Here is a 25,970-nt window from a genome sequence, read left to right on the forward strand (position 1 = left end):
CAGAAGCACAGAGAGTCCCAAACAAGACAGGTGCAAGGAGGCCCACCCCAAGGCACATTATAACGAAAATGCCAAAGGTTAAAGAATAAAGAGAGAATCTTAAAAGCAGCAAGAGGAAAGAAGTTAGTTACCTACACGGGAGTCCCATAAAACTGTCCCAATTTCTCAAGAGAAACTTTGCAGGCTAGAAGGGACTCACAAGAAATATTCAAAATCATGAAAAGCAGGGACCTACAGCCAAGACTCCTCTACCCAGCAAAGCTATCATTTAGAATGGAAGGGCAGATAAAGAGCTTCCCGGACAAGGAAAAACTAAAGGAGTTCATCATCACCAAGCCATTATTACATGAAATGTTAAAGGGACTTATTTAAGAAAAAGAATATCAAAACTATGGGCAATAAATATGTATCTATCAAAAATTAAATCTAAAAAACCAAGCAAACAAGAAGGGCAGACAGAATCATAGATATGGAGGAGGTTTGAGGGGAACGGGTGAAGATGGGAGGGGACTAAGAAGCACAAACAGGTAGTTACAGAATAGCCATGGGGGTGTAAGTACAGCATAGGAAATGGAGTAGCCAAAGAACATACGCATGACCCACGGACATGAACAACGGTGTGGAGATTGTCTGACAAGTAGGGGGTGCTGGGTAGAGGGGGGCAAAGAGGGAAAGATTGGGACAACTATAACTGCATAATCAATAAAATGTAATTTTAAAAAAGTGCTTCTTGACACTAGGTTTCTGGGATAGTCTACAGATCCACATAATTCCTAAATAAAACTGCCCCCAAAATCCAGATGCATACTCTATCTATCCATAAAGTGCAATTCTAAAAACTAGTCCTCTCTATACATATGGTAACTTGACTGCTATGGGCCCTGCTGTAGAAAAGTTGTATTTCAACTCACTACCTGATATGTCAGTAATAGTGACAATTATATGTCTATTAAAATGAGTTCTTTCTAGGGATTTAAAACCAAGTTTTCATAGATTTTAAACTTCTGTTATATGTTTATAATTTTGGAAAAAAACAAAAGATAACACTGATTCTTTCAAACTGTCTGGAAATAGATGGGAGCATTCTCAATATTCACTACCTATCCTCCGAGGCAGCCAACAAAGAAACGAGCGCACAGGTACCAGCAGACAAGAGGGAAGGCAATGGAGGGGGGCGGGTGTGGATCAGCCCCAAGGGCAGTGCTGCACACCCGGGAAATGGCAGGCCTTGGGCCCCTCAGACCCCGGATCCTGAATGGAAATGCTGGTGAACGAGGAGTCCAGGACGGTAAAGGGGGGGGGGGGGTGGAACAAAGATATCTGCAGACATAGGTCCCTCAAGAGAGGTTCCAAAAGAACTCTGGATACACCTCCCAGGTGTGAGACACAGAATGAAAGACCTACAGATGGAAGAATCTCACAATACAGCTTCCTTTGAGTTCTTAAGTAAATATATGTTTCAAAGGAAAAAAAGCAGAGCTACAGACCATAATAAAATAATCCAGTCCCAGCAGGTTGATTTAAAGGGAAGGTAGCAAGTGTTGCATTTTCTCAAATTTACACAAGAGTTAGTTAAGGGTCAGAGGCTGTGATTTACTGAAATAAAGGTTACTGGTATCCACGTGCAAACTAAATAATCTTTCCAAAAGCCCTGCTCTAAACTGAAGATTCTACAGTGCTAATGCTCACTGTTATCTAAGAAACCTAGTACTCTTAGACACAATCTATTGCAGGAACTTCACCTCATTGCTGTGACTACGAAACGCTGTTAGAAACACTCGTATCAACCACGCCCTGAGCTTACACAGAGCCTGGGACAGAAACAACACTTCGTACTCGCTTGTGACTACTTACTTGAATAGAGAAAAAGCCACTATCATCCATATTTCCAGAAGGCTGCTGTTGAGTTTGGATAGGATGTTGAGGTGGGGGGGGGGTGGCGGAGAGAGAAAGAAAACCTGTTATTAGTGTGCATATTTAAAATACCATCTTGTGCATTCCCATTTACAAAGTCAACAACAGAGTGATAATTAACAAGTCAGATCCCGACAGGAAAGACTATTCGCTTCCAAACAATACCCACATTTTCCCTTCTTTTTTTTCAATATCCACATTTTTAAAAATTGCAATTTGGTGAGTTTAAAATCAGTACCTGTAAAAATGTGCGATAGTCTTCACTAGTGACTCCTCCTTCTGCCATCCTCATCCTCTCTTCTTCATCTAGCTGATGTGCAATAGAAGACAGTTCCACGGGGCTAAAATATTCTCCTTGCAATAGATTATTCAAGCAATGCTGAGCACATAGTGAGCCTTCTTGCTAATATTTCCAAAAGAAAAAATTCCAATGTGATTTGTTAAACAGATCTGTATAGTGTCTTTCCTTAAAGAACTTAATCATTAACTTCTTAATACACTCAAAACTGAACCTTTTTAGCTTTAGACAAACAGGACTAACATAAGGTTAAGGTACATGCATTTTCATTTAACATTTATTTTACAATTCTATCATTAATGAAACTACAATACAATAATTTAGCTATATGATCAAAACATTAAGAAGGATTTATATTAAACAAACATCTATGAAATACACCAAACCTCATATTTTACTAAAAATTTTAAGCATTTACCCTCCCCCATTTTCAGTGCCAAAAATAAATTCATCTCTAGAGATTCCATGGCAAATTACTAATGCCGAAAGGAAATTTTAATCCCTAGAACATCTGTTCTTTTAACAAGATAATCTCTACTTGATCTTGATGCTTTTTTATGTAATTTCATATCTCAAGAAAAATTCTGTTCGATATTAATGAAGACCTGTAACTGCAGAGTTGCGGTTTTCTTCAAGGAACTCTGAAGAGAATACGCACACAGTAAGACTGACCAAAAAGCACCCCTGACGCTCACTTCCGGAAAAGCCGAACAGGAGCTACTTGTATTCTAGCGAAAAATGACAAGGCAAACAAGCATTCACAAAAGGAGAGCCAAATGGCTAAAACACAAAAAGATGCTCAACTTCATTACCCATCAGGGGGCGAGGCAGGGATGGAAGAGGACATAGGGGGGCTTAGAGAATGAAGGGAAATACATGTTTGTTATTTGATCACAGTATTCTTTACAAGTGTTTACTTAGAGAGAATTAATTGAACTGCACTTTTATGATTTGTGTGCCCCTACACGTGTTATACCTACTTTAAAAATTCAAACAACAGCCCTGGCTGGGTAGCTCAGTTGATTAGAGCTTTGCCTCAACACACCAAGGTTGCCAGTTTGATCCGTAGTCAGGGCACACACATGCAAGCAGCAACCAATGAATGCATAAAGAAGTGGAACAACAAGTCAATGTTTTCTCTCTACATATAAAATCAATCAATAAAAACTAAAAAGAAAAAAGAAATCAAATAACAAAAATGCTGCTAAGATACAGCAGTTGCACAGCTACCAGACAATGAGGTTTCTGGGAATAGTCCTAATGGAAATTTCCCGTCCTGTTGTTGGGCTACATGCCTCAGTTCAGGGCTCTAAATATGGTTACCACATTTAACACTATATCTAGACACAGTAACATCTAAGTATTAGATTTAAAAAATGAAATTAAGCACTTGAGCCAGTATGACTCGGCTGGCGCATCATCCCTTAACCCAAAGGTTGCAGGTTTGATTCCCAGTGAGGGCACATGCCTAGGTTGTGGGTTCAGTCCCAGGTCAGGTGCATATGATCCCCAGTCTGGGCATGTATTGCAGACAACCAACTGATGCCTGTCTCATGCATCAATGTCTCAATGTCTCTCTCTCTTCCTCTCTTTCTAAAAGCAGTGAAAAAATATCTTCAGGTGAAGATTAAAAAATTAAGAAAAAAAATAAGAAAGAAAAAGCAGCACTTGAAATCAAATCCTGTAAGCGTTGCTATAGGAAATAATATCATTCTGTACTTCTGCTATGATTTCATGGAAGGAAAAAACAAATCGTCCAGTCCAAATTTAAAGTCACTTTTTAAAGTCACAAGGTGAATCGAATTCTGCACGGACCAAAAAAATTGTACAATGGCCCCTCTTAAGATTATGCATCCCCTCGCCCCTCAAACTAGCCCCGGCCGCGTCTTCCTCAAGCTTTAACCAAAGTTGAACAGAAATTCATTTTGATATAGTCAAAAATTCTGAGATATTTAAATTCCACGATTTCAGGCCCAAACTTTGTTGTCTTGGGGTCAGAGGATGAACAAAATGCATCTCCAGTTCTACCAAGATATTTTATAAAACCACAAAAGGGAAGAGCACCGAATCATTCCTGCACTGCCCTCAAAGCGCTCAGGACCAACCTGAAACTACTACGAATTCCCAGACACTAATGACTACAACAGAAACCAGGCATACACCCAAGGGTGTGCTTGGAAGTGGGCCAGTGGGGCCACCCAACCGCCGAGCGGCACTTCACCTCCCCCCGGAGACAATCCGGTCCGGCCCCTCATTACTGGAGGAGGTTCAGCAGACACGCCCGCCCTAGCAATAACGGCGGCACTTCCACAGCACAGCGTGCTGGGGGGCACTCTGAGCACTCCGAACTCTGTGGCAGACACTCTACCACCCTCACGCCGCAGAGAAGGCACCTAGAGCACAGAGATGGTAAGTCACCTACCCAGGACCACACAGGTAGTGAATAGCCACGCTGGGCTCCGAACCCAGGCAGAGGCTTCGAGTCTGTGGAATTTCGTTATTGCTAAACCTCAAAGACACTGAAGATGGCTAAGGAACACGACAAAGGGCATAATAAGTGTCATCAAGTCAATGCTCAGCCTCTTTTCAGTATTTCCGTTGACTTTAAATATAACCCTAACAAGTCTGGTTACCACCTCAGTTTACATAAAAGTACCAATTCAGATGGCACAGTGACCTCGCCAAGAGCAGTCAGCAACAGAAGTGATGGCAAAAATGACAGAAAGCAGGCAACAGAACTGAAAACCAAACAAAACAAAAAAGCAGTTAGTGCCCAGTTAATATTAGGGTTTAACTTAGCGACTGGCAAACTCACTCGAGCCAAATTCCACCTGCACCTGTAACGAAGAATGGGTTTATATTTTCAGATGGTTGTGGAAACACACATAAACAAGAATATGTGAGATCATATATGACCCACAGAACCTAAAATATTTACAGAAAATTTGTTTAGAGAAACAGCACCAAATACATCTTAGACGCTCAAAGAACTCAATTTATTCAAATATTTATTGAATATGCACTGTGTGCCAGGTACTATACTATAGTAGGTATTGGGGATATAGTAGTAAACTACTTGTGGCATTTACATTTTTTCCTTAGTAAAAGGGCATTCAATGTGACAACTCTGCATACGGGGAAACCAACATTCCGAGATGAAGTGGTTGCAGGTCCCCTTTGCAGGCAGGTACAGCTTCCTTGGAGCCAGAGTTGGTCCTCCGGCTCTTCAAACCCAGGACCTAGCAAGGGTTAAATATACGTGGTGGAGGGGAAGGGAGTATGCTGAAAATGGCACGTTAAGCTCAAACATTCCCACAAGGGACTATGGTGAGATTAACAATGGGCACTAGGATTATAGGTGCTTTCCATACTCTTGAAATATGCCAGAAGAACTTTAATTCAAGAGCCTTTGTCTGCTAAATACATGTAAGATTATGATAAGGTGATTATGTTCCTGAAGTATCTTCAAGCTTACAGACATGCTGATAATTGAGTGACTTCTTTCATGTAACTGGACTTTCCTTAGGCTATCATTCAGCTTCTTTTCATCCCATGGTTTACCTTCCCTGCAATCTATCTAAAACAGGTAACAATCAATATTGTTAAAATATACATTGTATAAGTCTCAAAAAATGGTGTTGAAACACTTGGTCTTATACGGAAGCTTCTGAAAATTAGTAATAAAAATATGTACACACAGGGTTCTCTTCTTCCAATCTCCTTAGCCAAGCAACTAAATTTCTCTTGTCCACGTGTCAGAAATCTTGTCAATCAAGATTAGTGATAACTATACAACTGAGTCCTTCCTCCCCAACATAAAAATCAGTCTAGAAATTCTAGTGCTAAAACTTTCTGAAATGTTTTCTATAAAGAAAAGCATTCCATTTAACAATTTGTTTAGTTATGCTGTGCCTCTTTAGTCTTTGATCGCTTTATTTGGTGGTCATGTGAGTCTTTTTAAATAGATAAGTGATCATTTACAAGATTTTAACAAAACTTCTTTTCTCCTATTAAATCCGAGCCTTACCAGCAACCCTTTCAAAACATGAAACTTATGAAACAAGATACGTGCCAAAGTCGTGCTCCGGAAGGTTTCTCTCACACCCAGACGCCTTGGTAATTGTACGTGGGCAAAGACGAGTTTCTCCACATGCCGCCAAGAGTATCTTTTCAAGTGCGTGGTCATTGAAGAATCAAAACAGAAGAGGCTCGGCGGACCATAACACTAGTACTCCGGTCCACTCCTAATACCCAATAAAGCTGGTTTCCTAATCCGGAAAGATCGGGCTACCCAAAGAAACGAAACCCAAACATTTCGTAACAAGAACTCTTGCGACGACTTCCCAGTTCATGGGCGCACGGGGCCGCCTACTTTACATCCCTAAATCGCAGGCCCTCCATGGGATGGAGCCAAGCTCCCGGCACCCGAGACCCGCGCACCTGGTGCAGGAGAAAGACGTGAACACAACCCCAGGCAGCTAATGCCTGGGAGAGTCGAACAGAGACGCGAGGAGCACGGAGAAGGAAAAGTTAATACTGCCAAGGGCAGGACTGGAAGAGTTGGGAAGGACCGGGGAGGCGTCTGAGAGGCGACCAGCTACAGATACATACAAGGGGGAAAGGGACTGGAGGAGGGATCCTGCGGAGAGTGGAGGGGAAGCGCAGAAGCAAACCCACTCGGTGCCACCCCCTCTCTGGTTCCCCGCGGCGCCCCCGGCCCTGCCTTCACTCCCTCCGGCTCCCGGGACGTCCCTGACCCCGGGCTCCCCGGGAACCTCGGGCAGGGGCCTCACGGGTGGAGGGTGCGGTGGGGGTTTCGGTGCAGATCCCCTCCCCGTGAGACTCCCCCCGCCGGGCAAGATCGGGATCGGGGCGACACGGGCTCCACCCAGCTGTCTCGGAGACAGCAACACCGCGCCCCACGTCCGCCACGGCGCCGCACACAGGTAACCCCCGAACGCGCACACTCACTTTCTCGTGGAAGATGGACTCCATGTTTATTTGTCTGGAGCCAACCGCCCCCGCGCTGGACCACCCCCTATTGCTCCGCCCCACCCCGACCCCACCCCTCCTCCCGGCCCCGCCCCACCTCGGCCCGCCCCTGGCCACATGTCTCCCGTAAGCCAATCAACCCCGAGGATGAGAGTCACGTGGAGCGAAGGGCGCGTGAACGCCTGGGCTGTAAAGGCGGAGACACGTGACCCTTGTAGTACGTCCTCCCGTCCAGTGTTAGATGGCGGGCTGGGGTGCTGCAGCGCCACCTGCCGTTTGGAGGATCTTTTCCATTTCCCACCCATTGCTATCAGCTTCTTAAGGACCTCCAAGGTTCTATGCTCCTTTTATTTTCCACTTTACTTTGTATTTTCTACTTACAATATCTGATTACAATTACTTAATATTTTCCTCCTCCATCCCACTAAAAGCCTCATTAAGTAACAGGTATCAGCCCTGGCGCGGTAAGCTCAACTGATTAGAGCATCCTCCCAATACTCCAAAGCTGCAGGTTCCATCCTGACCAGGGCACATCCAAGAAGCAACCTTGAATGCATTAATAAATGGAACTACAAATCAAAGATTTTTCTTTCTCCCCCGCTTCCTCTCTCTCTAAACTCAATTTTTTTTGAAGAAACAGGCATCATTGCATCCCCCAAAACGTGCCACTTGTGTAAAAATGTTAACATTCATATAGGGCTTATTATAGGGTAGGCATTCTTCTGAGAGCTTTGCATACATGAATGAATTTAATACATTGTTTGATGCGGGCATTGTTATTGTCTCTATTTTACACAGGAGGAAATGAAACACAGAGAGGCGTGAAGAGCTGCGTCCAAGGTTCTAGGCTGGAGTCCAAACCCAGTTTGTTACAGGTGTATGTGCTGGGGCCCCCGAGGAGGAAGTGTCAGTTGAGGGAAGCGAAAAGCCCAGTCAAGTGGGGAAGGGGGAGTTGATGACGCTAAAGGCGTAGAACAGGAGATCTGGCACCTTGAAACCAGGTTAAGAAATTACCTTGTGTAAAGGTTGGATAAGTAGCCCGGGGAGCTGTTGACACAGGAAAGGTGATTGACACGTGTGAGTAGTCACCAAGGCAGAAAAGGAAGGGATTGAGAAAAGGATCGAGAGCAGAGGACTAGCCGAGGAGAAGGAACGAAAAGCGGGAGAATGTCGTATTAGAAAGCCCTGAAACGGGAGTGTCCCGCAGTAGCCACGTGGCTGCCAAGAAGTCCAGCAACGAAGAACGAGGGTCCCCTAAATTTTGCTGTGGAGACCACTGGTGACTAGTGAGTGCGGATTCAGAGGGACAGATGGGGCAGCGGGACGTAAGGAAACGGAGCCTGCCAGCGAGGACCAGGTGCTCAGGAAAGGGTTTGGTGACCGCTTACTGAACGTCTCCCCATGCAGTCTACACTCCTGTACGGCATTCGGGAAACAGTCTGTGTTCTTAAGGAATGGTGGTCTAACTGGGGAAACCAATCATGGTCTCATCAAGTGAAAAAATACACATAACATTTTTTTCAGATTTTTTTTTAAGTGTGTGCCTGTGTAGAGGGTCAAAGGAGTCGTACTCACTATATCAAGAGTTGGTACAGAACAGTGACACCCGAGTGGAATGGCGGGGCATATGGCAGGTAGGTGTACGTTTAGCTTGAAACTGCTCACCCAATTTCCAGGTGCTCCACACCCCTGCCAACCCTTCATCAAACCAATCTTTTACATTTTAACCATTCTAATAGATGTGTGGTGGCGTCTCGGTGTGTTTTTAATTTGCATTTCCCTAGTGACTACTGATGTTGAGATTTTCATGTGCTTATTTTCCGCCCTCATATCTTTTTTTGGTGCAGTGACCGTTAAACCCCTTTGCTTATTTTAAAAATTGGGTTTGTCTTCTTCAGTTATGAGTTCTTCACATATCCTAGATATTATGTTCTTTGTTTTGCAGATATTTTATTCAAGCCTGTGGCTGCATTTTCATTTTCTTAACAATGTGTTTTGAAGAGCAAGTTTTAAATTTCAATGAAGTACAATTTCTTGGTTTTTAAAACTAGTTCACTCCTTATGTGTTACACTGAAGAAGTCTTGCCAAACCCAGCATCAGGCCAATTCTCACCTATATGATTTTTAGCAAAAATAAATAAATAAATAAATAAAATCTTAGCATCATCCTTTTAAAGTTCCTTTGAAGCACATGGTTTGAAAAAAATTTTCCTGAGAAAGCTCTGAGGAAAGAACTTCCTACATGAGTTAACGGTATTGTGACCTAAAATAAGTAACAGCAAATTAAATGTTAATTGTCAAGTTAACACCAATGTACACATTCAGGCACTCAGGATTCTTTTTAAAGCTAGTGTGCCTGTTACTTCAGATGTGAAAGATTACTACCGCATTAAAAGTAGTCAAATGTTTTTATTTTTCTTATAATGTGAACATTCTGTATTTCAGACACAGCCTTTACTTCCAGGTGACTTCTTCAGTGGGTTTCAACTCCCTGTGTGGAAAGAAAAAAAAAGGAAGGAAAGGAAAAAGTATAAATAAAACTTTTGTGAGGGGATAAAAGGGAAAGTCAGAATAAGAAGAATCCGATATTTTATATTCTACTAAATGGATCCATTAAAAGTTTTTATGTTGAGCAATATATTCATTCTATTCTCTCATGATTTTAAACTTTTACCATCTTTTCCATTATATTTTTCCAGATTAAGGAACTGTAATTTCTTAGTCTGTCTTCATATGAAAGCTCAATGAGTTCTTTTAATGTTTCTAGACCCTTTTCAGTTCACCTTTCTGGAAGTCCTTGACTGTGAGCCTCCTCTACAACGATCAGGCTGCTGCTCGGTTTTCTTGTCTCCCGGGCTTCCTCCTACCCAGCTGCACACCCCGTGGCAGACGCCCTGACTTACTCTCACTCTCTGCTGCCAGAGGTGCCACCTCCAGAGACACAGGAGAACCAGGCGGCTACCAGTTGCCATTTGGTCACTCAACCGCCATGTCTAAGGCTCTCCAGCTGTGTTGCCGAGAACAGAGCACAAGCTGGGATTAGTACCGTTTACCTCAGCTACTCGATGACTTAAGTAAGACAATATGATAATATATGTGAAAGCTGTGTATAAAGTAGGCTTTGGTGGGCTGGTTTCATTTCTATGTTAAAACGCAGCCTGGATTCAAAAAAGAGGGAATTTTTCAGAGATCTGAAATAGCCGGGTTTATGCATAAAGTGAAGACGCGTTTACATTCCGCATGTAATCATATAGTTTTATGCAAGTATTAAACAACAAAACTACAGAATAATATCACTTAAATCTAAGTCCTTGGGGGTAGGGAGATTACCCCTTCTGTTTACTTTTGGCATATATGATATTAACAATACTTCCAAAAGCTGGCTAATTAATTGTTAATTTAAAAAATGCCCCAACTAACCTTTTAAATAACAAACTCTTGTTCCGGAAGGCAATTAGGTTTTCATCATTCTTTTTGTCTAGGTAATATCCAACGACAAATCCCATAGGCACAAGTATATGTACCCAGTGGTCACGCACAATCTGAATTAAATTCATCCTGAATGTTATAAAAAACAATTGTCAGAAATATAACTGCCTTCAAAATATCTTTTAAATTGCACCTGAAACAGGAAGATAGGAACAGGTGTTAAAAGCATAAGACTCTTTAAATTTGCTTGGCATCAGAATACAGTACCACTTAAAATCCACTTGATGAAGATTATATAGGCGACAATGATTAAATGATTAATATAAAAACTATAATGCACTAAGTCAATTTATTAATTTTTTCCCTAGTTTCATCAGTGATCTGATGATACAGTACAGAGAAATGGAGAGTATAAAAAATTCTACCAGCAGCTGTTTGTACCCACCTAGCATTGACTTAAAACTTTTAAACATGTAAAATATTTTTAGAACGTCTCACAGTGCTAAAACAAATACAGATTAATACTATGTTGCCAGAAGCAGATTTTTTTTAATTTTATGTTTATTGATTTGAGAGAGAAAGGGTGGGGGAGAGGGAGAAAAAGAAACATCCATGTGAGAGACAAACATGGACTGGTTGCCTCACACACACACCCCACCCCGACCAGGATTGGACGTGTAGCCTTCTGGTGTCTGGGATGACACTCCAACCAAGCCACACAGGCCAGCACAGAAGCAGAATTCTTCAGATAAAGCTATAACTACTGAACACTAATTTTTCAATTAGCAATAATCTTGTCTTGAATAAACCTTATTGGCTATCACACTGCCACAGTGCAAAGCTGAAAACTAATTTTTGAAAAGAAATGAAAAGATCTGAGAGAAATTTTAAGAACAACCATAATCAATGATGTCACAGTAGATCTGAATGTCAATTAAATGACTCTACAGAAGATACGGAGAGAAGGGAACTTAACTTTTATCAAATGACTGTTAGGTACCAGAGACAGCTTAGTATAGTCCTATATGTAGCATGAAATAGTATTATTATTCTCATTATAAATAAGAAGGCAGATTAACTCAAACAGGTATTAAGTGCAGAACAGGAAATCAAACCCAGGTTTGCCCCAAAGCTCCGGATGCCTTTGATTCTATCACACTACCTCTCTAAGAGACTCCTCCCTGAACTGATATTTATGGCACTTAAGAGCTTTTAATTCTAAAAGTTTCCAAAGGCAGAGGAGGAGGAATATGAAAATTAGAAGTCATCATATGGAAAATAAATCTGCACTAATTCAATAAAAACATAGTTAAATTGTCAATTTTCTGTCAAAATTTGCACTTAAAAATGAAATCAAAACGCATACATCCTTGGCCCTGACTGGTATGGCTCAGTGGATTGGGCGTCGTCCCCCAACGCAAAAGGCCACCGGGTCTTCCCGGGGCACGTGAGAGAGACAGCCAACAGTTTCTCTCTCACATCAATGATTCTCTCCCTTTCTTTCACCCTCCCTATCTTCTCTCTAAAAATAAATAAATAAAATCTTCAAAACGAATAAAAATACATCCTATGTGCATGAATCTAAAGTGAATAAATCAGGCCCTGGCCGGGTAGCTCTGTTGGATAGAATGTGGTCCTAATACACCAAAGTTGCGGGTTCGATCCCTGGTCAGGGCACATACAATAGTCAACCACAACGAATACAAAAAGTGGAACAACAAATTGATGTTTCTCTCTCCCTCCCCTAAAAATCAATCAATAAAAAAATGAATAAATCATAGAGGACGGCCGAGAAGACATTGATGACACCCTAGAAAGAGAATTCAGTCATGCGACAGGGATACAGTACATTCTGAGAAATGCATCTATCTTGAAGTGATTTCGTCATGGTGCAAACATCACAGAGCACATTGACGCAAACCCAGACGGCAGCCAACTACAAGCCGGGGTACACGGTCCGGCCCAGTGCCCTAGGCTGCACACCCGGACAGCACGTGACTGTGCTGAGTAGCAGGCAGCTGTAACCCCATGGTAAGTAACTGTGTCTAAGCAGAGAAAAGGTGCAGTAAAACGTGATGTGACAGATAAAAACGGTGCACCTGCACAGGGCACTGACCGTGAATGGAGCCCGCGGGACTGGGAGCTGCTCCGGGTCAGTGGGTGGGTGAGCGGTGAGTGCGTGCGCAGGCCCAGGACGTCACTGGACACTACTGTGGACTTGGCAGACGCTGTCCCACAAGCCCTCCCCCTGCTTCCTTCCGACAGGGTCAGAAACAGAGCACTGAAGCCACCCCTGCTGCCCCAGGAAGTGGGAGGTGGGCTGGACTGATTGGAAGTATCAAGGAGAAACTGGCCAGGTCAAGTGTAGATCACAATAATAGTGACCGTCAGGTGGCCTGAGGATCACAGGAACAAGAAATCAAGATGGAGACATAAAGGAACACAGGACTGTCATTGCAACGTGGTTTTGGCTACTGCATGTCGGAGCTGTGGTCAGTTTAAGGAACTTCGTGGTTTTCATTTTTTAAAAAAAATGGGTGCTTCACATGGAGAGGGTGTAGAACTGAGAATTCAGTATTTGACTTTGGAAATTTGTTTTTGGTTCCACTGACCTTACCTGGCACAAAGGGCTCTCTCCGGCACTGAGGTGACGAAGAAATAATTCATCTGTTTTACACGATTACAACCTGAAGATATTCCCCAAACACAGGGACAGGCTGGCCCCACACGACCACAGAACGCTTTACTGAAGTGGCAGTGGCACTTAATACTTGCTAAGGTAGCCCCTGTGGACCTGTGTCCTTGCACAGGGTCTTAGGTCCCCAATGGAGAATTTACAGCCGTGTCCCCTGGAGACCGTCGGGCTGGACCTGGGAGGGCGGCGCGCCCCCCGAATGTGGAGTGCCGCGGGCACAGGCTCCGCTGTGCAGAAACGGGGCAGTGGCGGGCGGACTGGGACGTCACCTGTGCACTCGAAACTGAGCTGCTGTGCGTGAGAGGGAACCTGTTGCCAAGTCCCACAGATGCTCGTCCCATCAGAGAAAGAGTCCTCCTGAACCACATATGCTTCCATTTCTTACAGCAAATTAAGCACCATTTTAATCCAATGGGGCCACCATGGCATATACGGTCTGTTGTTAACTGAAACGTCGTTATACGAAGCTGGACTGTACATTACTGCCACCAAAAGTGCTCAGCCCTACACTGTGCCAGGATTATGTAGACTGAATTCCTGCCTCTCCTTCTAAGACACTGGTCCTCACAGTTACACATTCTGATTTTTTATTTCTCAAACTTTAATCCTTCTATTTAAAGGCACTGTGTTAGGAAATGGCCATGAAGTTAAAAGTTTCCCAATTACAGCCATACCTTGGTGATACTGTGCGTTTGGTTCCAGACCATGCAATAAAGCAAGTGTCCCAATTAAGTGAGTCAATCCTGGACTTCCCGCCAAGATGGAGGCGTAGATAGACACGCGTCGTCTCCCTCCACAACTAAGAAGGAATACAACTACCTCATGCTAGAAACAACCGGAAGCCCCCAAAAATCAAAGTGCATGGAAGTCCAGCAAAGACATAAAGAAGAAATACTCATCCAGACAGGTAGGAGGGGCGGAGCCGGGGCAGAGAGGACACGGTGTGGTGGTGGCAACAGCGGCAGGCCGGCAGAAAGTGCAGTTACATGTTTTAAAAAGTCAGGAGGGACACCTGGGGAGCGCTCCCAGCACCCGACCAGACCTCACAGGTAGGAGTGGCTAAGCCGGGGCAGAGGTCAAGCTGTGCTGTCAGCAGCAGCAGCAGCAGTGACGGCGGCAGGGCAGTGGTAAGCACAGACACCCGTATTTGAGGGGAGGTGAGAAGCGCCTGGGGAGCACTCCCGGTTGTATACCAGACCCATCAGCTTGCAATTCCAAAACCGGGGAAGGCAGACCCCCATTGCCTTGGACTGTGAGGCCTGGTGGGGGTGGGGACGGAGGAGGAGGCTCTCAGTCACTCAGTGGAGAGTGAATGGCAGGAATCCATCTTGGACCCCCGCCCCTACGCAAAATGCCACAATGTGGTGAGAAGGGTCACCTGCTCCGCCCCGTATAGCATAGGAGGTATGACAGCCCTGCCCAGGAAGCAAAGGTAAACACAAAACGGTCAGGATGGCACAGATCATGATAGAGATCCTGGTGACGCAGTTGACCAGACAGCAAATATCTAATCTAACGAAGCAGCAGATAGGAAATCTTTCTGAGGCTCAGTTCAGAGCTTTGGTTATAAAAATGCTTACAGACCTAACAGCAGATCTTAAACAAGACAGGGAAGGAATGAAGGCTAGTCCTGCTGAAATGAACGACAACACATACAAAACTAGTGGTGAGGGCAAGAAAACCAGGGATCAAATCAACACATCGGAACATAGGGAAGGAACAAACAGTCAACCAGTGCAGAAAGAGGAAACGAAAAGTGAGGAAAATGAGGAGAGGCTCAGAAACTTATCGGACAGCTATAAGCGGGCCAACATCTGAATCATAGGGCTGCCAGAGGTGAAGAGAAAGAACTAGAAATTGAAAAATTATGTGAAAAAATAATGAAGCAGAACTTCCCTAACTCGGGGAAGGAAATAGACTTACAGGTTCAAGAAGCACAGAGACTTCCAAAAAAACTGGACCCAGGGAGAACCACACCAAGACACATTATAATCAAATGTCAAAAATTAAGGATAAAGAGAGAAGCTTAAAAGCAGCAAGAGAGAAGAGAATTACATACAAAGGGGTCCCAACAAGACTATCTTTTGATTTCTCAAAAGAAACTCTGCAGGCAAGAACTGGCAAGAAATATTCAAAGTAATGAAAAGCAAAAACCTACAACCACGATTACTCTATCCAGCGAAGTTGTCATTCAGAATAGAAGGGCAGAGAAAGTGCTTCCAGGACAAAGTAAAACTGAAGGAGTTCATCAGATCCAAACCAATGAAATGTTAAAGGGACTTGTTTAGAAGGAGGATCAAAACTATGAATATTAACATGAAAACTATATCACAACAACCAACAACAGAAGCTAGGGAACTGAAACAAAGGCAAACTAAGTAGGCAACGAGAGTGGGAAAAGAATTACAGGTATGGGGAACATTTTGGGGGGAGGTCAGTGGGGAGGCAGAAGAGGGGAAAGGGAGGGAGATGGTACAGGAATTAAGAAGCATAGTAGGAGGGAGTGGAGTAGACAGGAAGATGTTGAGAAGAACTATATGCACAACCAATGGGCATGGACTGGGGGGAACAACTGGAGGGAGGGGGGTCATTGGGTGGAGGGGAACTGTAATAGCATAAACAATAAAGCATATTTAAAAAAAAAAAAAAAGGGAGTCAATCCTTTTGCTGGTGGAGGGTCTAGCCTTAAATTTGTAAAAAAAATGCAGCACCAGTGATGTGCAATGAAGCAAAGTGCAATAAATAAAGTATGGCTCTATTATATACTTTCATAAAGTATAACATTACAGAAGGTTCCAGCCTGATTGTCACCGATTTAGAAAATTATGAAGTAAATAAGATGTTTAAAATAAATAATTTACAATGTAGTCATCAATTAATTTTAAGTTTTAGTCTATTGTCTACAGTTGGAATCCTCAGACTTGACTGCCTATCAGTATCACCTGGGGAGTCTTTTTCAAAACAGGGACTCCTTGGCCCTACCTCTGGGGTGCAGAAATCTGGAAAATCTGTGTCATTGAAAGGACTCTCTGGCTGATTTGCTGCAAATAATTCTTGGACATATGCATGTAAAGATAACCAATCTTACCTCATGTCCTAGAAGATGGTGGTTCTATCAGCATCTTTGCATTTAGAACCTTAAGTACTTTTTGATAAACAGATCACTGAGATACTTTTTGTGATTCTGACCAACGCTCACCAAGTTAGCCACTTGTACAAACTTGAGCCTGTCAAATATGGGAATAATAATGCATGCCTTAGTCAGACAGGAAAATGTAACTTTGAAAGCACTAAATTGCAAAAATACTAGACAATATAGGTCTCTGTCAAAGTCCAGTCATCATCTATTCTGCCACCCGGCAATTTATTAAGTCCCTTACGTTTCTTAAGTGTCAATTCTAACTCTTAACATAACTGTTAGATGCTGTTTGTATTAACCAACAACAAAAAATTACCTGGGGACTCTCAACTCAAAACTGTTTTAAATACGCCCATGGCCACCTGTGGGCTATCGGTCACTTACTATTGGCATTCTTCCAACATGGCCAGAAACGACTTTACTCGCAGCAGGTATCAGACAGGCCCCTGAGGCTCTTGCTGAAGAAAGGTCTTATGAGATTCTACAGGTAAAGGCAGTGGGGCTGGTGGAGAAAAGGATGCTGTACATTTAAAATCCAGAGTTGGATTCAACCACCGTGAAGGAAGCCTGATTCCATCCCTTTAGTCCCAGAGTCATTTCATATTACAATTGTAAAACCTACAAATTAATGAACTTTGGGAGCAGGGAAGACAAAGATTTATGGACATAAAAATTGAGCAAGAATGATTCCTTCGAAAATGGGGAGGAGAGGGAGCATAGAGAGGCTTTCAGGCTCTTGGCCCGTAAGGGATGGGGGAAGGGCAGTGAGGACAGGCCAGGCTCCAAGGAACAGTGGCACCCTTGAGGGCGCTGTATACACTAGGTGGGCGAAAGTAAGTCCGCAGTTGTTATGCGAAATGCAGAATTTATTCTTGTATTATGATTTTTAATTACTGTATTATTTCTCATACGAACAACTATAAACCTACACTGCCCACCTTATATTAGTGTCTTCTTCATATGAAGACTTAAGAAAAATTTTGCTCTTAAATACTTCAGAACTGGGGAGTAGCAATGGCATTCCTGGAAGGAATAAAAAAAAAAACAAAAAAAAACAAAACAAGACTAATTGATTTTTATCTTATGGACTGAAGGAATCATAAAACTTACAAAATTTTTTAAACTCTAGAAAGAGCTCTTACAGCGCCGTCTGTAAGGCACTTTCTTAATGCTTTCATAATCAACAACTCATGTAATTCTCACGGTACTAAACGAGCATTAATTAATAACGCAGTAGACGTTTTCTTTCAGGTGAGGAAATCCAGGGACAATCAACTTGCCCGAGGTCACAGATGCAGCAAGTGGCTTAACAGCCATCTGGCTCCCTGATCGACTCTTTTTATTTGTGCCATACTGTCCCTTACAGTAAGTACAGAGGTAAATACTTACATCAATGCTACTCTTCACTTTACCCTACTTTTCCTAGTCCGTATTACTTTTTCTTCAATCTAGTTTTTCCTGCTTAACTTCTAAGAAGAAAACCATCTGGTGTGTATTTTTGCAAGTCACTCCGAATTCTCGTTGGAAAAATAAAAAGATGATTAGACATTTAAATATATGTATTTCTATTTTCTAATTGGTTCCCAGAGCATTATGTACATATTAATCAAGAAGTGTCGACTTAACAACGAGCCTAAGGAACGGAGTGCTGGATGCATGGGGAAACTAAACCCCAGGAGTCACCTGTCTTAACGACACCTACAGCCAAGACACCAAGCACAAAGTAAACACTGCGGTTTTTAAACAGTGGCCATTCTGCGGAACGGCGGGCTCAGGACGGTGTGAGATTTAGACGACAGCGCGGGGTTAGCTGCCAGCGGTGAGGAACGAGGAAGGCGACCCCCAGATGCTCCCTCCCGGCGGCAGCCCAGCGCGGGTCCGGTGCGGCGGGGGCGCGTCGCCGCGTGAAATCCAATCTAACACGTCTCCCAGCTGCGACAGCCTCAGAGGACGCTTCCGAACAGCCGCAAACGAGAGCCCCGCCGTGCACCAGGAGAAACCCCCACTCCGCTTTCCTTAGCCCGTCTCCTTCGCGCTGCAGCCCGGGAAGGCCCAGACCCCCCATGTCCCCACCCCGCATCGTCGAGGGCCTTCCTGGGGGTGCACCATCCACGTCTGCACAGCCGTGGCCCCCAGCGCCTCGGCCAACCTGCGTCCCGCACCCACCTGCCGTCTCGGTGCCAGAAACGACCCCGCGACCAAGGACAGCGGCGAGTCCAGCCTTCCTGCGTCGCCGGAAGCCAGGGCTTTGGGACCTGCCATTCGCCGCGCCCGCTCCAAGACAGGGGTGACACTGCCACACCGTGCCTCTTCTTCCTTTTGACATCCAACTCTTCTCATATTTCTTAGATTTAACATATTAGAAATTATTTTTAAAAAAAGACTTAGGACTCAGGGGATGAGACTAGGTGTAAGGGCCGTCTCCTTCCCGAAATTCGTGCCCCCCCTCCCCCGAAGATGGTATCGCCCGGGGCCTCCCCCGCCTCGTTGGTTAGACTCCGCCTTCAAAATGGCGGCCGCCATTGAGGACCTGCCGCTGCCTGGTGGTCTCGGGTGCTGCTGAGCGAGCGGCCGCCTTCCTCGCTCTGAGCCTGGATTCGACTAGGGATTGGGAAGGACAGTGGACGGCGCTGTGGGGAGGACTGACGAGGCAAGTGGGGGCGGGAGAAAGAAGCGAGCCTTTGCGGGGGAGGGGGCGCCCTCGGGACTCCGGGACAGCCTGGCTCCAACTCCATCCCCGACTCCGCTGGGACGTGCTCCCGGGGTTTCGGCTGCGACTGTCCTGGTCTTTCTTGGTGGATGTGCTTAGCGACGGAAAGAGAAGTGACTTCCCCGTGGGTCTTGTACGGCAGTCCGTACGATTCCCGTTCTTGCCCCCCTTCCCTCCCTTTTGCGGCTGCTCGCTGCCCATCCAGGCTCGCGGCGCCGGCGGAGTTAACCCGACGCCGGCTTGGGCTCCGGAGGCTCGTGGCTAGTGAGTTCACAGCCTCCTAGCTCGAGGCTGATCCGTTGTTTCGGGAGGAGGGCCCAGCAGCTACTCCGCACTGGGAAGCAAGTAGGCGCCTTTTTTAGTTAAAATGGTCTCGGCCCTGCTTGGCCCCCGCTCCCCAGCCACCGCCGACCTATTGTAGACTCTCCGGTAAACAGGAGGTCAGACTAGCGTCAGCCCGGCAGGTCTGGTCTCCTAGGGCCTGACCAACCTGCGTTATCAGTTGCCCGTCTCCTAGGTTTTTTATTTTTACAACCCGTTTGATCCCGTTCGAAAACCGCTGCCTTGGCAGAACTGACCCGGAAGAGACGCGGCGCCCAGTGAGCTCAGAGGCCAACCCTTCCTTTTCCCCTGCTTTTTGCAGAAGTCCCCTTAGTTGTCATCAACATGCAGGGTCATTATGGAGAGAGCAGGTCGCCACGATAGATCGTCGTGATGAAGTCTTGGAGTATGGGTCAGAATCACCGCCCGGAAGGGACTTGGGGCGCGGGTAGCGTGTCTCCCTCCCCTCCGTACGCATTTATGTTGCTCTGAGCGCCCTGCTCGGGCATTGGCGATACAGACTTCGCCTGTGCGCTCAGCACCCTTTCAACCCGTATTCTTGGTGGCCAGTTTGGGCTAGGTGAGAGTAAAATACTGCCTGAGGACACCCAAAAAGCTTTATTAAGGAGAAAAAAAATTTTACCTGGGTCATGAAGGATCAAAAGGAATTCACTGGGCTCAAGAGGTCATTCCTGGAGGGAGAACTGGGGTGCAGAGATTTGAGAAGTTTTGAGATTTCATTCCATAGTTAGCAGGAAGCCAGTGAATACTCTGCGCAGGGAAGGGGCATGAGTATGTTTTTTTTGTTTGTTTGCTCTAGGAGGGCAGCTGTATGGAGGATCAACTTGGAACGGGACAACTAGATGAGAGGAAACTGCACTCATTCAGGTAAGGTGACGAGTGCCTCAGCTGAGGTATGAGAGTAAAGGACGTCAGAGAGACATTTCTGAAATGTCACGGAGGACTCGGCTTGTGGCAGCCAATTTGGGCAAGGAGGTGACTCCAGAATTTGTAGCCTGGGAGACTCAATGGTTGATGATACCATTAAAATCAAGCCTAAGCCTTGTACATGAAAATAGAGTGGTGCCCACCCGCCCTGGAGGAGTGGCAGAACACTCAGCGCCCTGTGTTCTGAAGCATGAATTTTAGAGTCTGGACCTGTGCCTTTACAGTAGCCAGCAGCTACGTGCAGCTCTTGAGCAGTTGTGGTTAGGTCAAATTGAGATGTGCTGTAAATAAGGACTACACGCTGGATTTCAAAGGCTTAGTACAAAAAAACAATGTAAAATAACCTCAGTAATAATTTAACAGTGATTCCATGTTGAAATGATATTTTGGATATATGGGGTTAAATAAAAATATATTAAAATCAATTTCACCTGTAGAACTTCAGTGTGGCTGTCAAGAAGTTTTAAATTACATCTGTGGCTTGCATTATATTTTTGTTGGACCAGACTACAAAAGTCCAGACTAATGATAGAAGAATTAGTAAGGGAGTGGACTTGGAGCTGAGTCTTGAGATGGTGATGACTAGGGATATAAGGGCAGCTGGCTGGCGCCTTCCATGGCTGGGGAAGGTATTGAGGCCTCTGGGTTTTTTTGTTTTTTCAAGCAGTAGGAAGACTTCCTAGATTTCTGAGCAGGGGATGATGTGTAAGGCTGCGTGTCTGAAGATTAACCTGGCAGGACCCGAATGTAAGATAATGAGACCCAGCATTAAGGCGTCGGCAGTAGGAACAGAAAGGGCCTGATATATGGGCAAGGCATTCTGGGGGAAAAATAATCAGGAGTTGCTAACAGAGTGTTCAAAAAGAAGTAAAAAAAGGAATCAAAGGTGTAGAGTTATACGCTTCGGTTACTTAATAACAACTGAGGAATTCATGCCATAGAGTTGTAAAAGTACATTTGGGGCTCAAGAAATGTAGCCTCGAAAGAGAACCCATAAAGTGGAAAGGAAGAAGCAGTCAGCTAAATACGTACTTCCTCTTCTTATCTGCCAGCTTTCTGTACAGTCTTATCAATCATGCCCACCACCCAGATTTTCCTAAAATACTTACCTGTATCATGTCATCCTCCACTTGATAACAGATCTTAAAATGTTTCTCTGTTACCTATAGAACCAGGTCCAAAGTTTCCAAGGCCTTTTACTATCTGGCCCTTTTCTATCCATATGCCAGGCCAGTTTTTTCACTTGTAGTTTGTAATTTTTTAAATTTTGTGCCTTTGATCATGTTACTGTTCTGAATACCTCTTCTCGTCTTTTTTTTTACCCAGGTCCTATGAATCTTTAATGACTAATTCAGGATCCCACCTTTTTAATGATTTTTAGTAACATTCCTTAATGGCAATTTAAAAAATCTTATTTCATAAACTGCATATTTCAGCTCCTGCTTATTACTTTGGTATATTATTACTTTTGCCTTTTATTATTATATCTTTTATTATCCTATCCCTGTTTATTTTATGTAAGCTTAAGCTTTCTAAAATTATGACGTTTCTTCTTTAAAAAAGGACCATATAGTATATTACCTGTTGCTGTTCATGGTGTTTATCTTAGGGCAAGACATAGAAATTAAACAGCATAATTAAAACTGAAGTAAATTATTATACCACACTTTTTAAATTTTTGTTTTTTTAATTTTTATTTATTGATTTTAGAGGAAGGGGAAGAGAGAAACACCGATTTGTTGTTCCACTTACTTACATATCAGTTGGTTGAGTCTTGCATGTGCCCTGACTGGGGATTGAACCTGTAACCTTAGTGTATCAGGACAATAATCTGGCCAATTGAGCTACCCAGCAGGGCTCATGAGACTCTTGTTTCTTTATTTTTTAGATTGATAAAGAACTCTTCCTTTGAATTCATGGTGTTTCATCCTATATACGACTGAGATACCAGTAAGTAATGAATGTCTAATAAAGATATAGCTTTATTATGTTCTAAGTAATTGTAATAGAAATACTTTTCATGTATTGAAATCAGGGTCTGTCTGCAAAAATATTTTAACATGAACTCATTCAATTCTGTCTGCAAGGTAGTTTGTGTTTTCACTTCATGATGTAAATAAAGAAAGTGGGAGGTAAGGTGGTTTCTCTTGGGCCATTAAATGTAATTGTGGTGTGTGTTACCTGCTGTTTCATTGGCTCTGACTCCTGGCAACTCTGTGAATGAGTGATGTCCACGATGCCTTGTCCTCAGCAGCCCAGCGCAGCTCCGGTAGCCTCGTGCCTGCAGCTCCTTTTATGGAATAAATCCATCTCTTGTTTGGTCTTCCTCTTTTCCCACTGCTTTCCGTTTCTCCCAGCATTATTGCCATTTCCAAAGAGCCTTGCCTTCTCGTGATAAGAGCGAAGTAGGACAGCTTTTAGTTTTGTCATTTTTTTTGCCTGTTGTGATGTTTCAGGCTTAATTTGTCCTGGGACCTGCTTGTTCATCTTCTGGCCATTCAAGGTTTTAGTTGAGTTCTAGGCCAGCATCGTGCTTCAAACGAAGCGGTTTTTTCCTGTCGGCCCCCTTCACTGTCCACCTTTCACATCTGTGCGTTAGGACTGCGAGGGTGTGGGTGATCTTAGCCTTGGTCCCTCATGACATGCCTTTGCTCTTGATGATTTTCCTTAATTCTTCCATTGCCGCTCTTCCGAGTCTCAGCCTTCTCTTGATTTCTTAATTGCAGTGTCTATTTGAATTGATGACTGAACTGAGACACGCAAAATCTTTAACCATTTCAACGTCTTCATTGTCTATGTTAAAGCTCTGGATCTCTTCCTTAGTCGTGGCGTTTTGTCTTCGTGGTGTTCGGATGTCGTCCTGCTTTGGCACTTTCTCCTGTCACTTCCGTTGTTCCAAATATGGCTACCTTCTGTCAGTAAGATGGTGTCATCCACATATCTTAAGTTGTTGATATTTCTTCTACCAATTTTCACTCCTCCTGAGTCTAGCCCAGTTTTTCACGTGGTATGTTCTGCGTATAGATTAAACAGATAGGGAGACAGAATGCACCCCTGCCTAAACACCTTTGCTGAGAGGAAACCTTTCTGTTTCTCCGTATTTTGTCATGGTGGCTTCCTGTCCGTAATACAGGTTATGCATTAGGACAATCAAGTGCTGAGGCACGCCCATTTAAAAAAAAAATTTGTTTATTGATTGGAGAGAGAGAGAGAGAGAGAGAGAAACATCAGTTTGTTGTCGCACTTATTCATGCCTTCATTGGTTAATTCTTGTATGTGCCCTGACTGGGGATCAAACCTGCAACCTTGGAGTATTGGGATGATGCCCTAACCAACTGAGCTACCAGGCCAGGGCTGAGGCGCACCCATTTCTTCCAGAGCAACTCATAGCTTTCCATGATCCCCACAGTCGGAGGCTTGACTGTAGTCTGTAAACCATAGACTGGCCTTCTGAAAGTCTTCGAGCACTTCAGTATCTGTCTAACAAGTGCTTACACTTAGGTCTCGAGTGCCTCTTCCTTGTCTGAATTCCACTTGAACATCCCGCATTTCTGGCCCCATGTGAGGTAGAGGACTGTCGCATCACCTGGAGCATCGCTTTACTTGTGTGGGAAGTGAGAGCAGTCGTCCTATAGTTACTGCACTGCTTGGCATCTCCCTGCTTGAAGGTTTGGATGTACAGTGAAGGTTTCATATTCATTGACATATTCTGGTTAGGATTTTGACAGATTCAGTCTCTGGGTTGAATTCATTCTATTGGTATCCCACCTAGCCCTGGTGATTTATTACTTCCCAATACTTTCAGGAAAGCTTTCACACTATCTTCTAGAATTGCAGGTTCTTCCTCATAGGAATTTTCTTCAAGGTACCGGTCGTTCGTTTGTCTCTTCTGTGTAGATTTTCAGTATTCTGGTTCCACCTTCCCTGTATTTTCTCCTGGTCAGATTCTGTGCCTCCTTACTGGTCATTCGGCATTCCTAATTTAAGTTTCAGTCTTCCCTTTATTTCTTGAATCTCCTGGTAGAGCTCTCTTATTTTTCCTTTTTTGTATTTCTCTTCTTTCATTGACTCCTGTAATTCTCTCTATGTCTTCGTGGTGGTCTTTGATAAACTGTGTTCAGGACTCTAACTCACTTTTGTCTGTTACCTTTTAATTTCGCCTCTTGCCTGTTTAACTGTTTTTAGCGTTTCTTCTGTCACCCATCTCAATTTTTCTTTCCTTTTTACTTCCTCCTTTGTCTTTTCACAGTCTTCTCTGATTTTCTAGTTATAGTCCATAGGCCTCTGGTTCTCAGTCAGTTGAGCTGAACAGTTTTTCATATGGACTTTACATCCATCAGGAATGTTAGTTACATTATATTTTGGAACTTTGGGTCTCTTAGTGCTCTTCCGCTTTACTCTAATGTTTGATATTAGCAGTTTGTGGTCAGTACCACAATCTGCGCCTGGGCTCTTTTTGGCAGAGAGAATACAACTTTTCCGTCTCCTACTTTTAATTACATCATCTATTGATTTCCTCCTGGCCATCTGGCAATGTCCATGTATACAGCCGGCAGCTATTAGAAGCATGTGTTTGTGACGTACGAGTTGTTGGCTTCACAGGAATCCACGAGCCAATATCCGACTTCATTTCTGACCTCCAGTCCAAATATCCGGACAACATTTGATTCTACTTTTATTTCCTACTTTTGTGTCCCAATCACCTGTAATTATCAATGTGTCTTGTTTTGGTATTTGATTAATTTGTTCTTGGGTACGTGTGTAAAAGCTCTCAATGTCATCTTCTTCAGCCTCTGTTGTTGGAGCATAGACTTGAATGATGGTTCTGTGAATAGGTTTCCCTAGAAGCCAGATGGATATTGGGTCAGAAATTGCACAGGAGGCCCTAACTGCCTCAGTTTAAAGCCACTGTGTTTCTTCTGAGCTTGTCACTTCCAGAGTAGAACTCTAGGAGTTGCCATTCTGGCGCACGGTAGTTTGCTAACACCAAGCACGGCAGTGTTTAGACGCTCCATTTCTTTCTTTACAATTCCCGGTTGACCTTGTTCATGCTGCTTATGTTCCATGTTCCAGTTACACGTGCTGTGCAGCATCCTGCTCGCCTTTGTGCGCATCAGCTGCTAGGCATCCTTTCGGCTTTGGTCTAGTTGCGTCATCAGGAGCAGCGCTATTTGTACTTGTTCTCTGCTTTTCCCCAGTCACGACCTGAGAGTCTCATCTTTCAGCGCTATCTCATAATTCATTTTGGACTGTCTCATTGTAGGGCTTTTAAGGTAAAGTGATGGATATGAAAAAAAGAAAAGGCAGTGCAGCAGTGGTCCACCATTGCCTTCAGCTGTGCACATGTGCTCCAGTCCGTTAGGAAATGTCGCGCCCCTGCAGGAATCACTCTGGTACAAGAAGCTTTTGGACAGGGAGAATTTCATAGCTCCTTTCCAAAGTTGTATTTATACACACTTTTATCAAATAGAGCATTAGTATCTTTGTACTTCTCATACCTTACAAATAGGAACATGCTAAGTCA

General features: G+C 43.9%; 3 protein-coding genes across 7 annotated transcripts in view; 1 reads left to right on the forward strand and 2 right to left on the reverse strand.

The window, feature by feature from the left end:
* ATXN3 (ataxin 3) overlaps positions 1–7,224 on the reverse strand; it is a 32,829-nt gene extending 25,605 nt beyond the window's left edge. For all 3 annotated transcript variants that reach the window (XM_090271319.1, XM_090271318.1, XM_090271317.1), the window contains exons 1-3: positions 7,184–7,224; positions 2,153–2,317; positions 1,855–1,899 (exon numbers count right to left, since the gene is read on the reverse strand). In XM_090271319.1, coding sequence (XP_090127445.1) covers positions 1,855–1,899; positions 2,153–2,317; positions 7,184–7,207 — 234 coding nt within the window. In that variant the 5' untranslated portion in view covers positions 7,208–7,224. The remainder of the gene's footprint in view (positions 1–1,854; positions 1,900–2,152; positions 2,318–7,183) is intronic.
* A 2,369-nt stretch (positions 7,225–9,593) lies between these two features.
* On the reverse strand, positions 9,594–18,722 carry NDUFB1 (NADH:ubiquinone oxidoreductase subunit B1). 2 transcript variants are annotated; one of them, XM_090272123.1, is made up of 3 exons: positions 18,634–18,722; positions 10,625–10,762; positions 9,594–9,695 (listed from the first exon to the last, which is right to left on the reverse strand). In XM_090272123.1, exons 2-3 carry the CDS (start codon positions 10,759–10,761, stop codon positions 9,659–9,661), a joined length of 174 nt encoding a protein of 57 aa, XP_090128249.1. In that variant the 5' UTR covers position 10,762; positions 18,634–18,722; the 3' UTR covers positions 9,594–9,658. The 2 variants fall into 2 exon arrangements, with proteins under 2 accessions (XP_090128249.1, XP_090128248.1); XM_090272122.1 differs by lacking the exon at positions 18,634–18,722 and adding an exon at positions 16,417–16,499.
* Positions 18,723–18,970: 248 nt separating this feature from the next.
* The window catches only part of CPSF2 (cleavage and polyadenylation specific factor 2), a 31,576-nt gene continuing 24,576 nt past the window's right edge, over positions 18,971–25,970 (forward strand). The window contains exons 1-2 of one of the 2 annotated variants that reach the window (XM_090271322.1): positions 18,971–19,117; positions 20,319–20,386. In XM_090271322.1, the coding sequence (XP_090127448.1) occupies positions 20,331–20,386 (56 nt within the window). In that variant the 5' untranslated portion in view covers positions 18,971–19,117; positions 20,319–20,330. Of the gene's footprint in view, positions 19,118–20,318; positions 20,387–22,334; positions 22,397–25,970 lie in introns of those variants that run through there. The other variant, XM_090271320.1, reaches the window with a different exon arrangement.

The sequence above is a fragment of the Furipterus horrens genome, unplaced genomic scaffold, assembly GCF_987537825.1.
Source record: "Furipterus horrens unplaced genomic scaffold, mFurHor1.1.pri manual_scaffold_3, whole genome shotgun sequence".
In the NCBI taxonomy this organism is placed as follows: Eukaryota; Metazoa; Chordata; class Mammalia; order Chiroptera; family Furipteridae; genus Furipterus; species Furipterus horrens.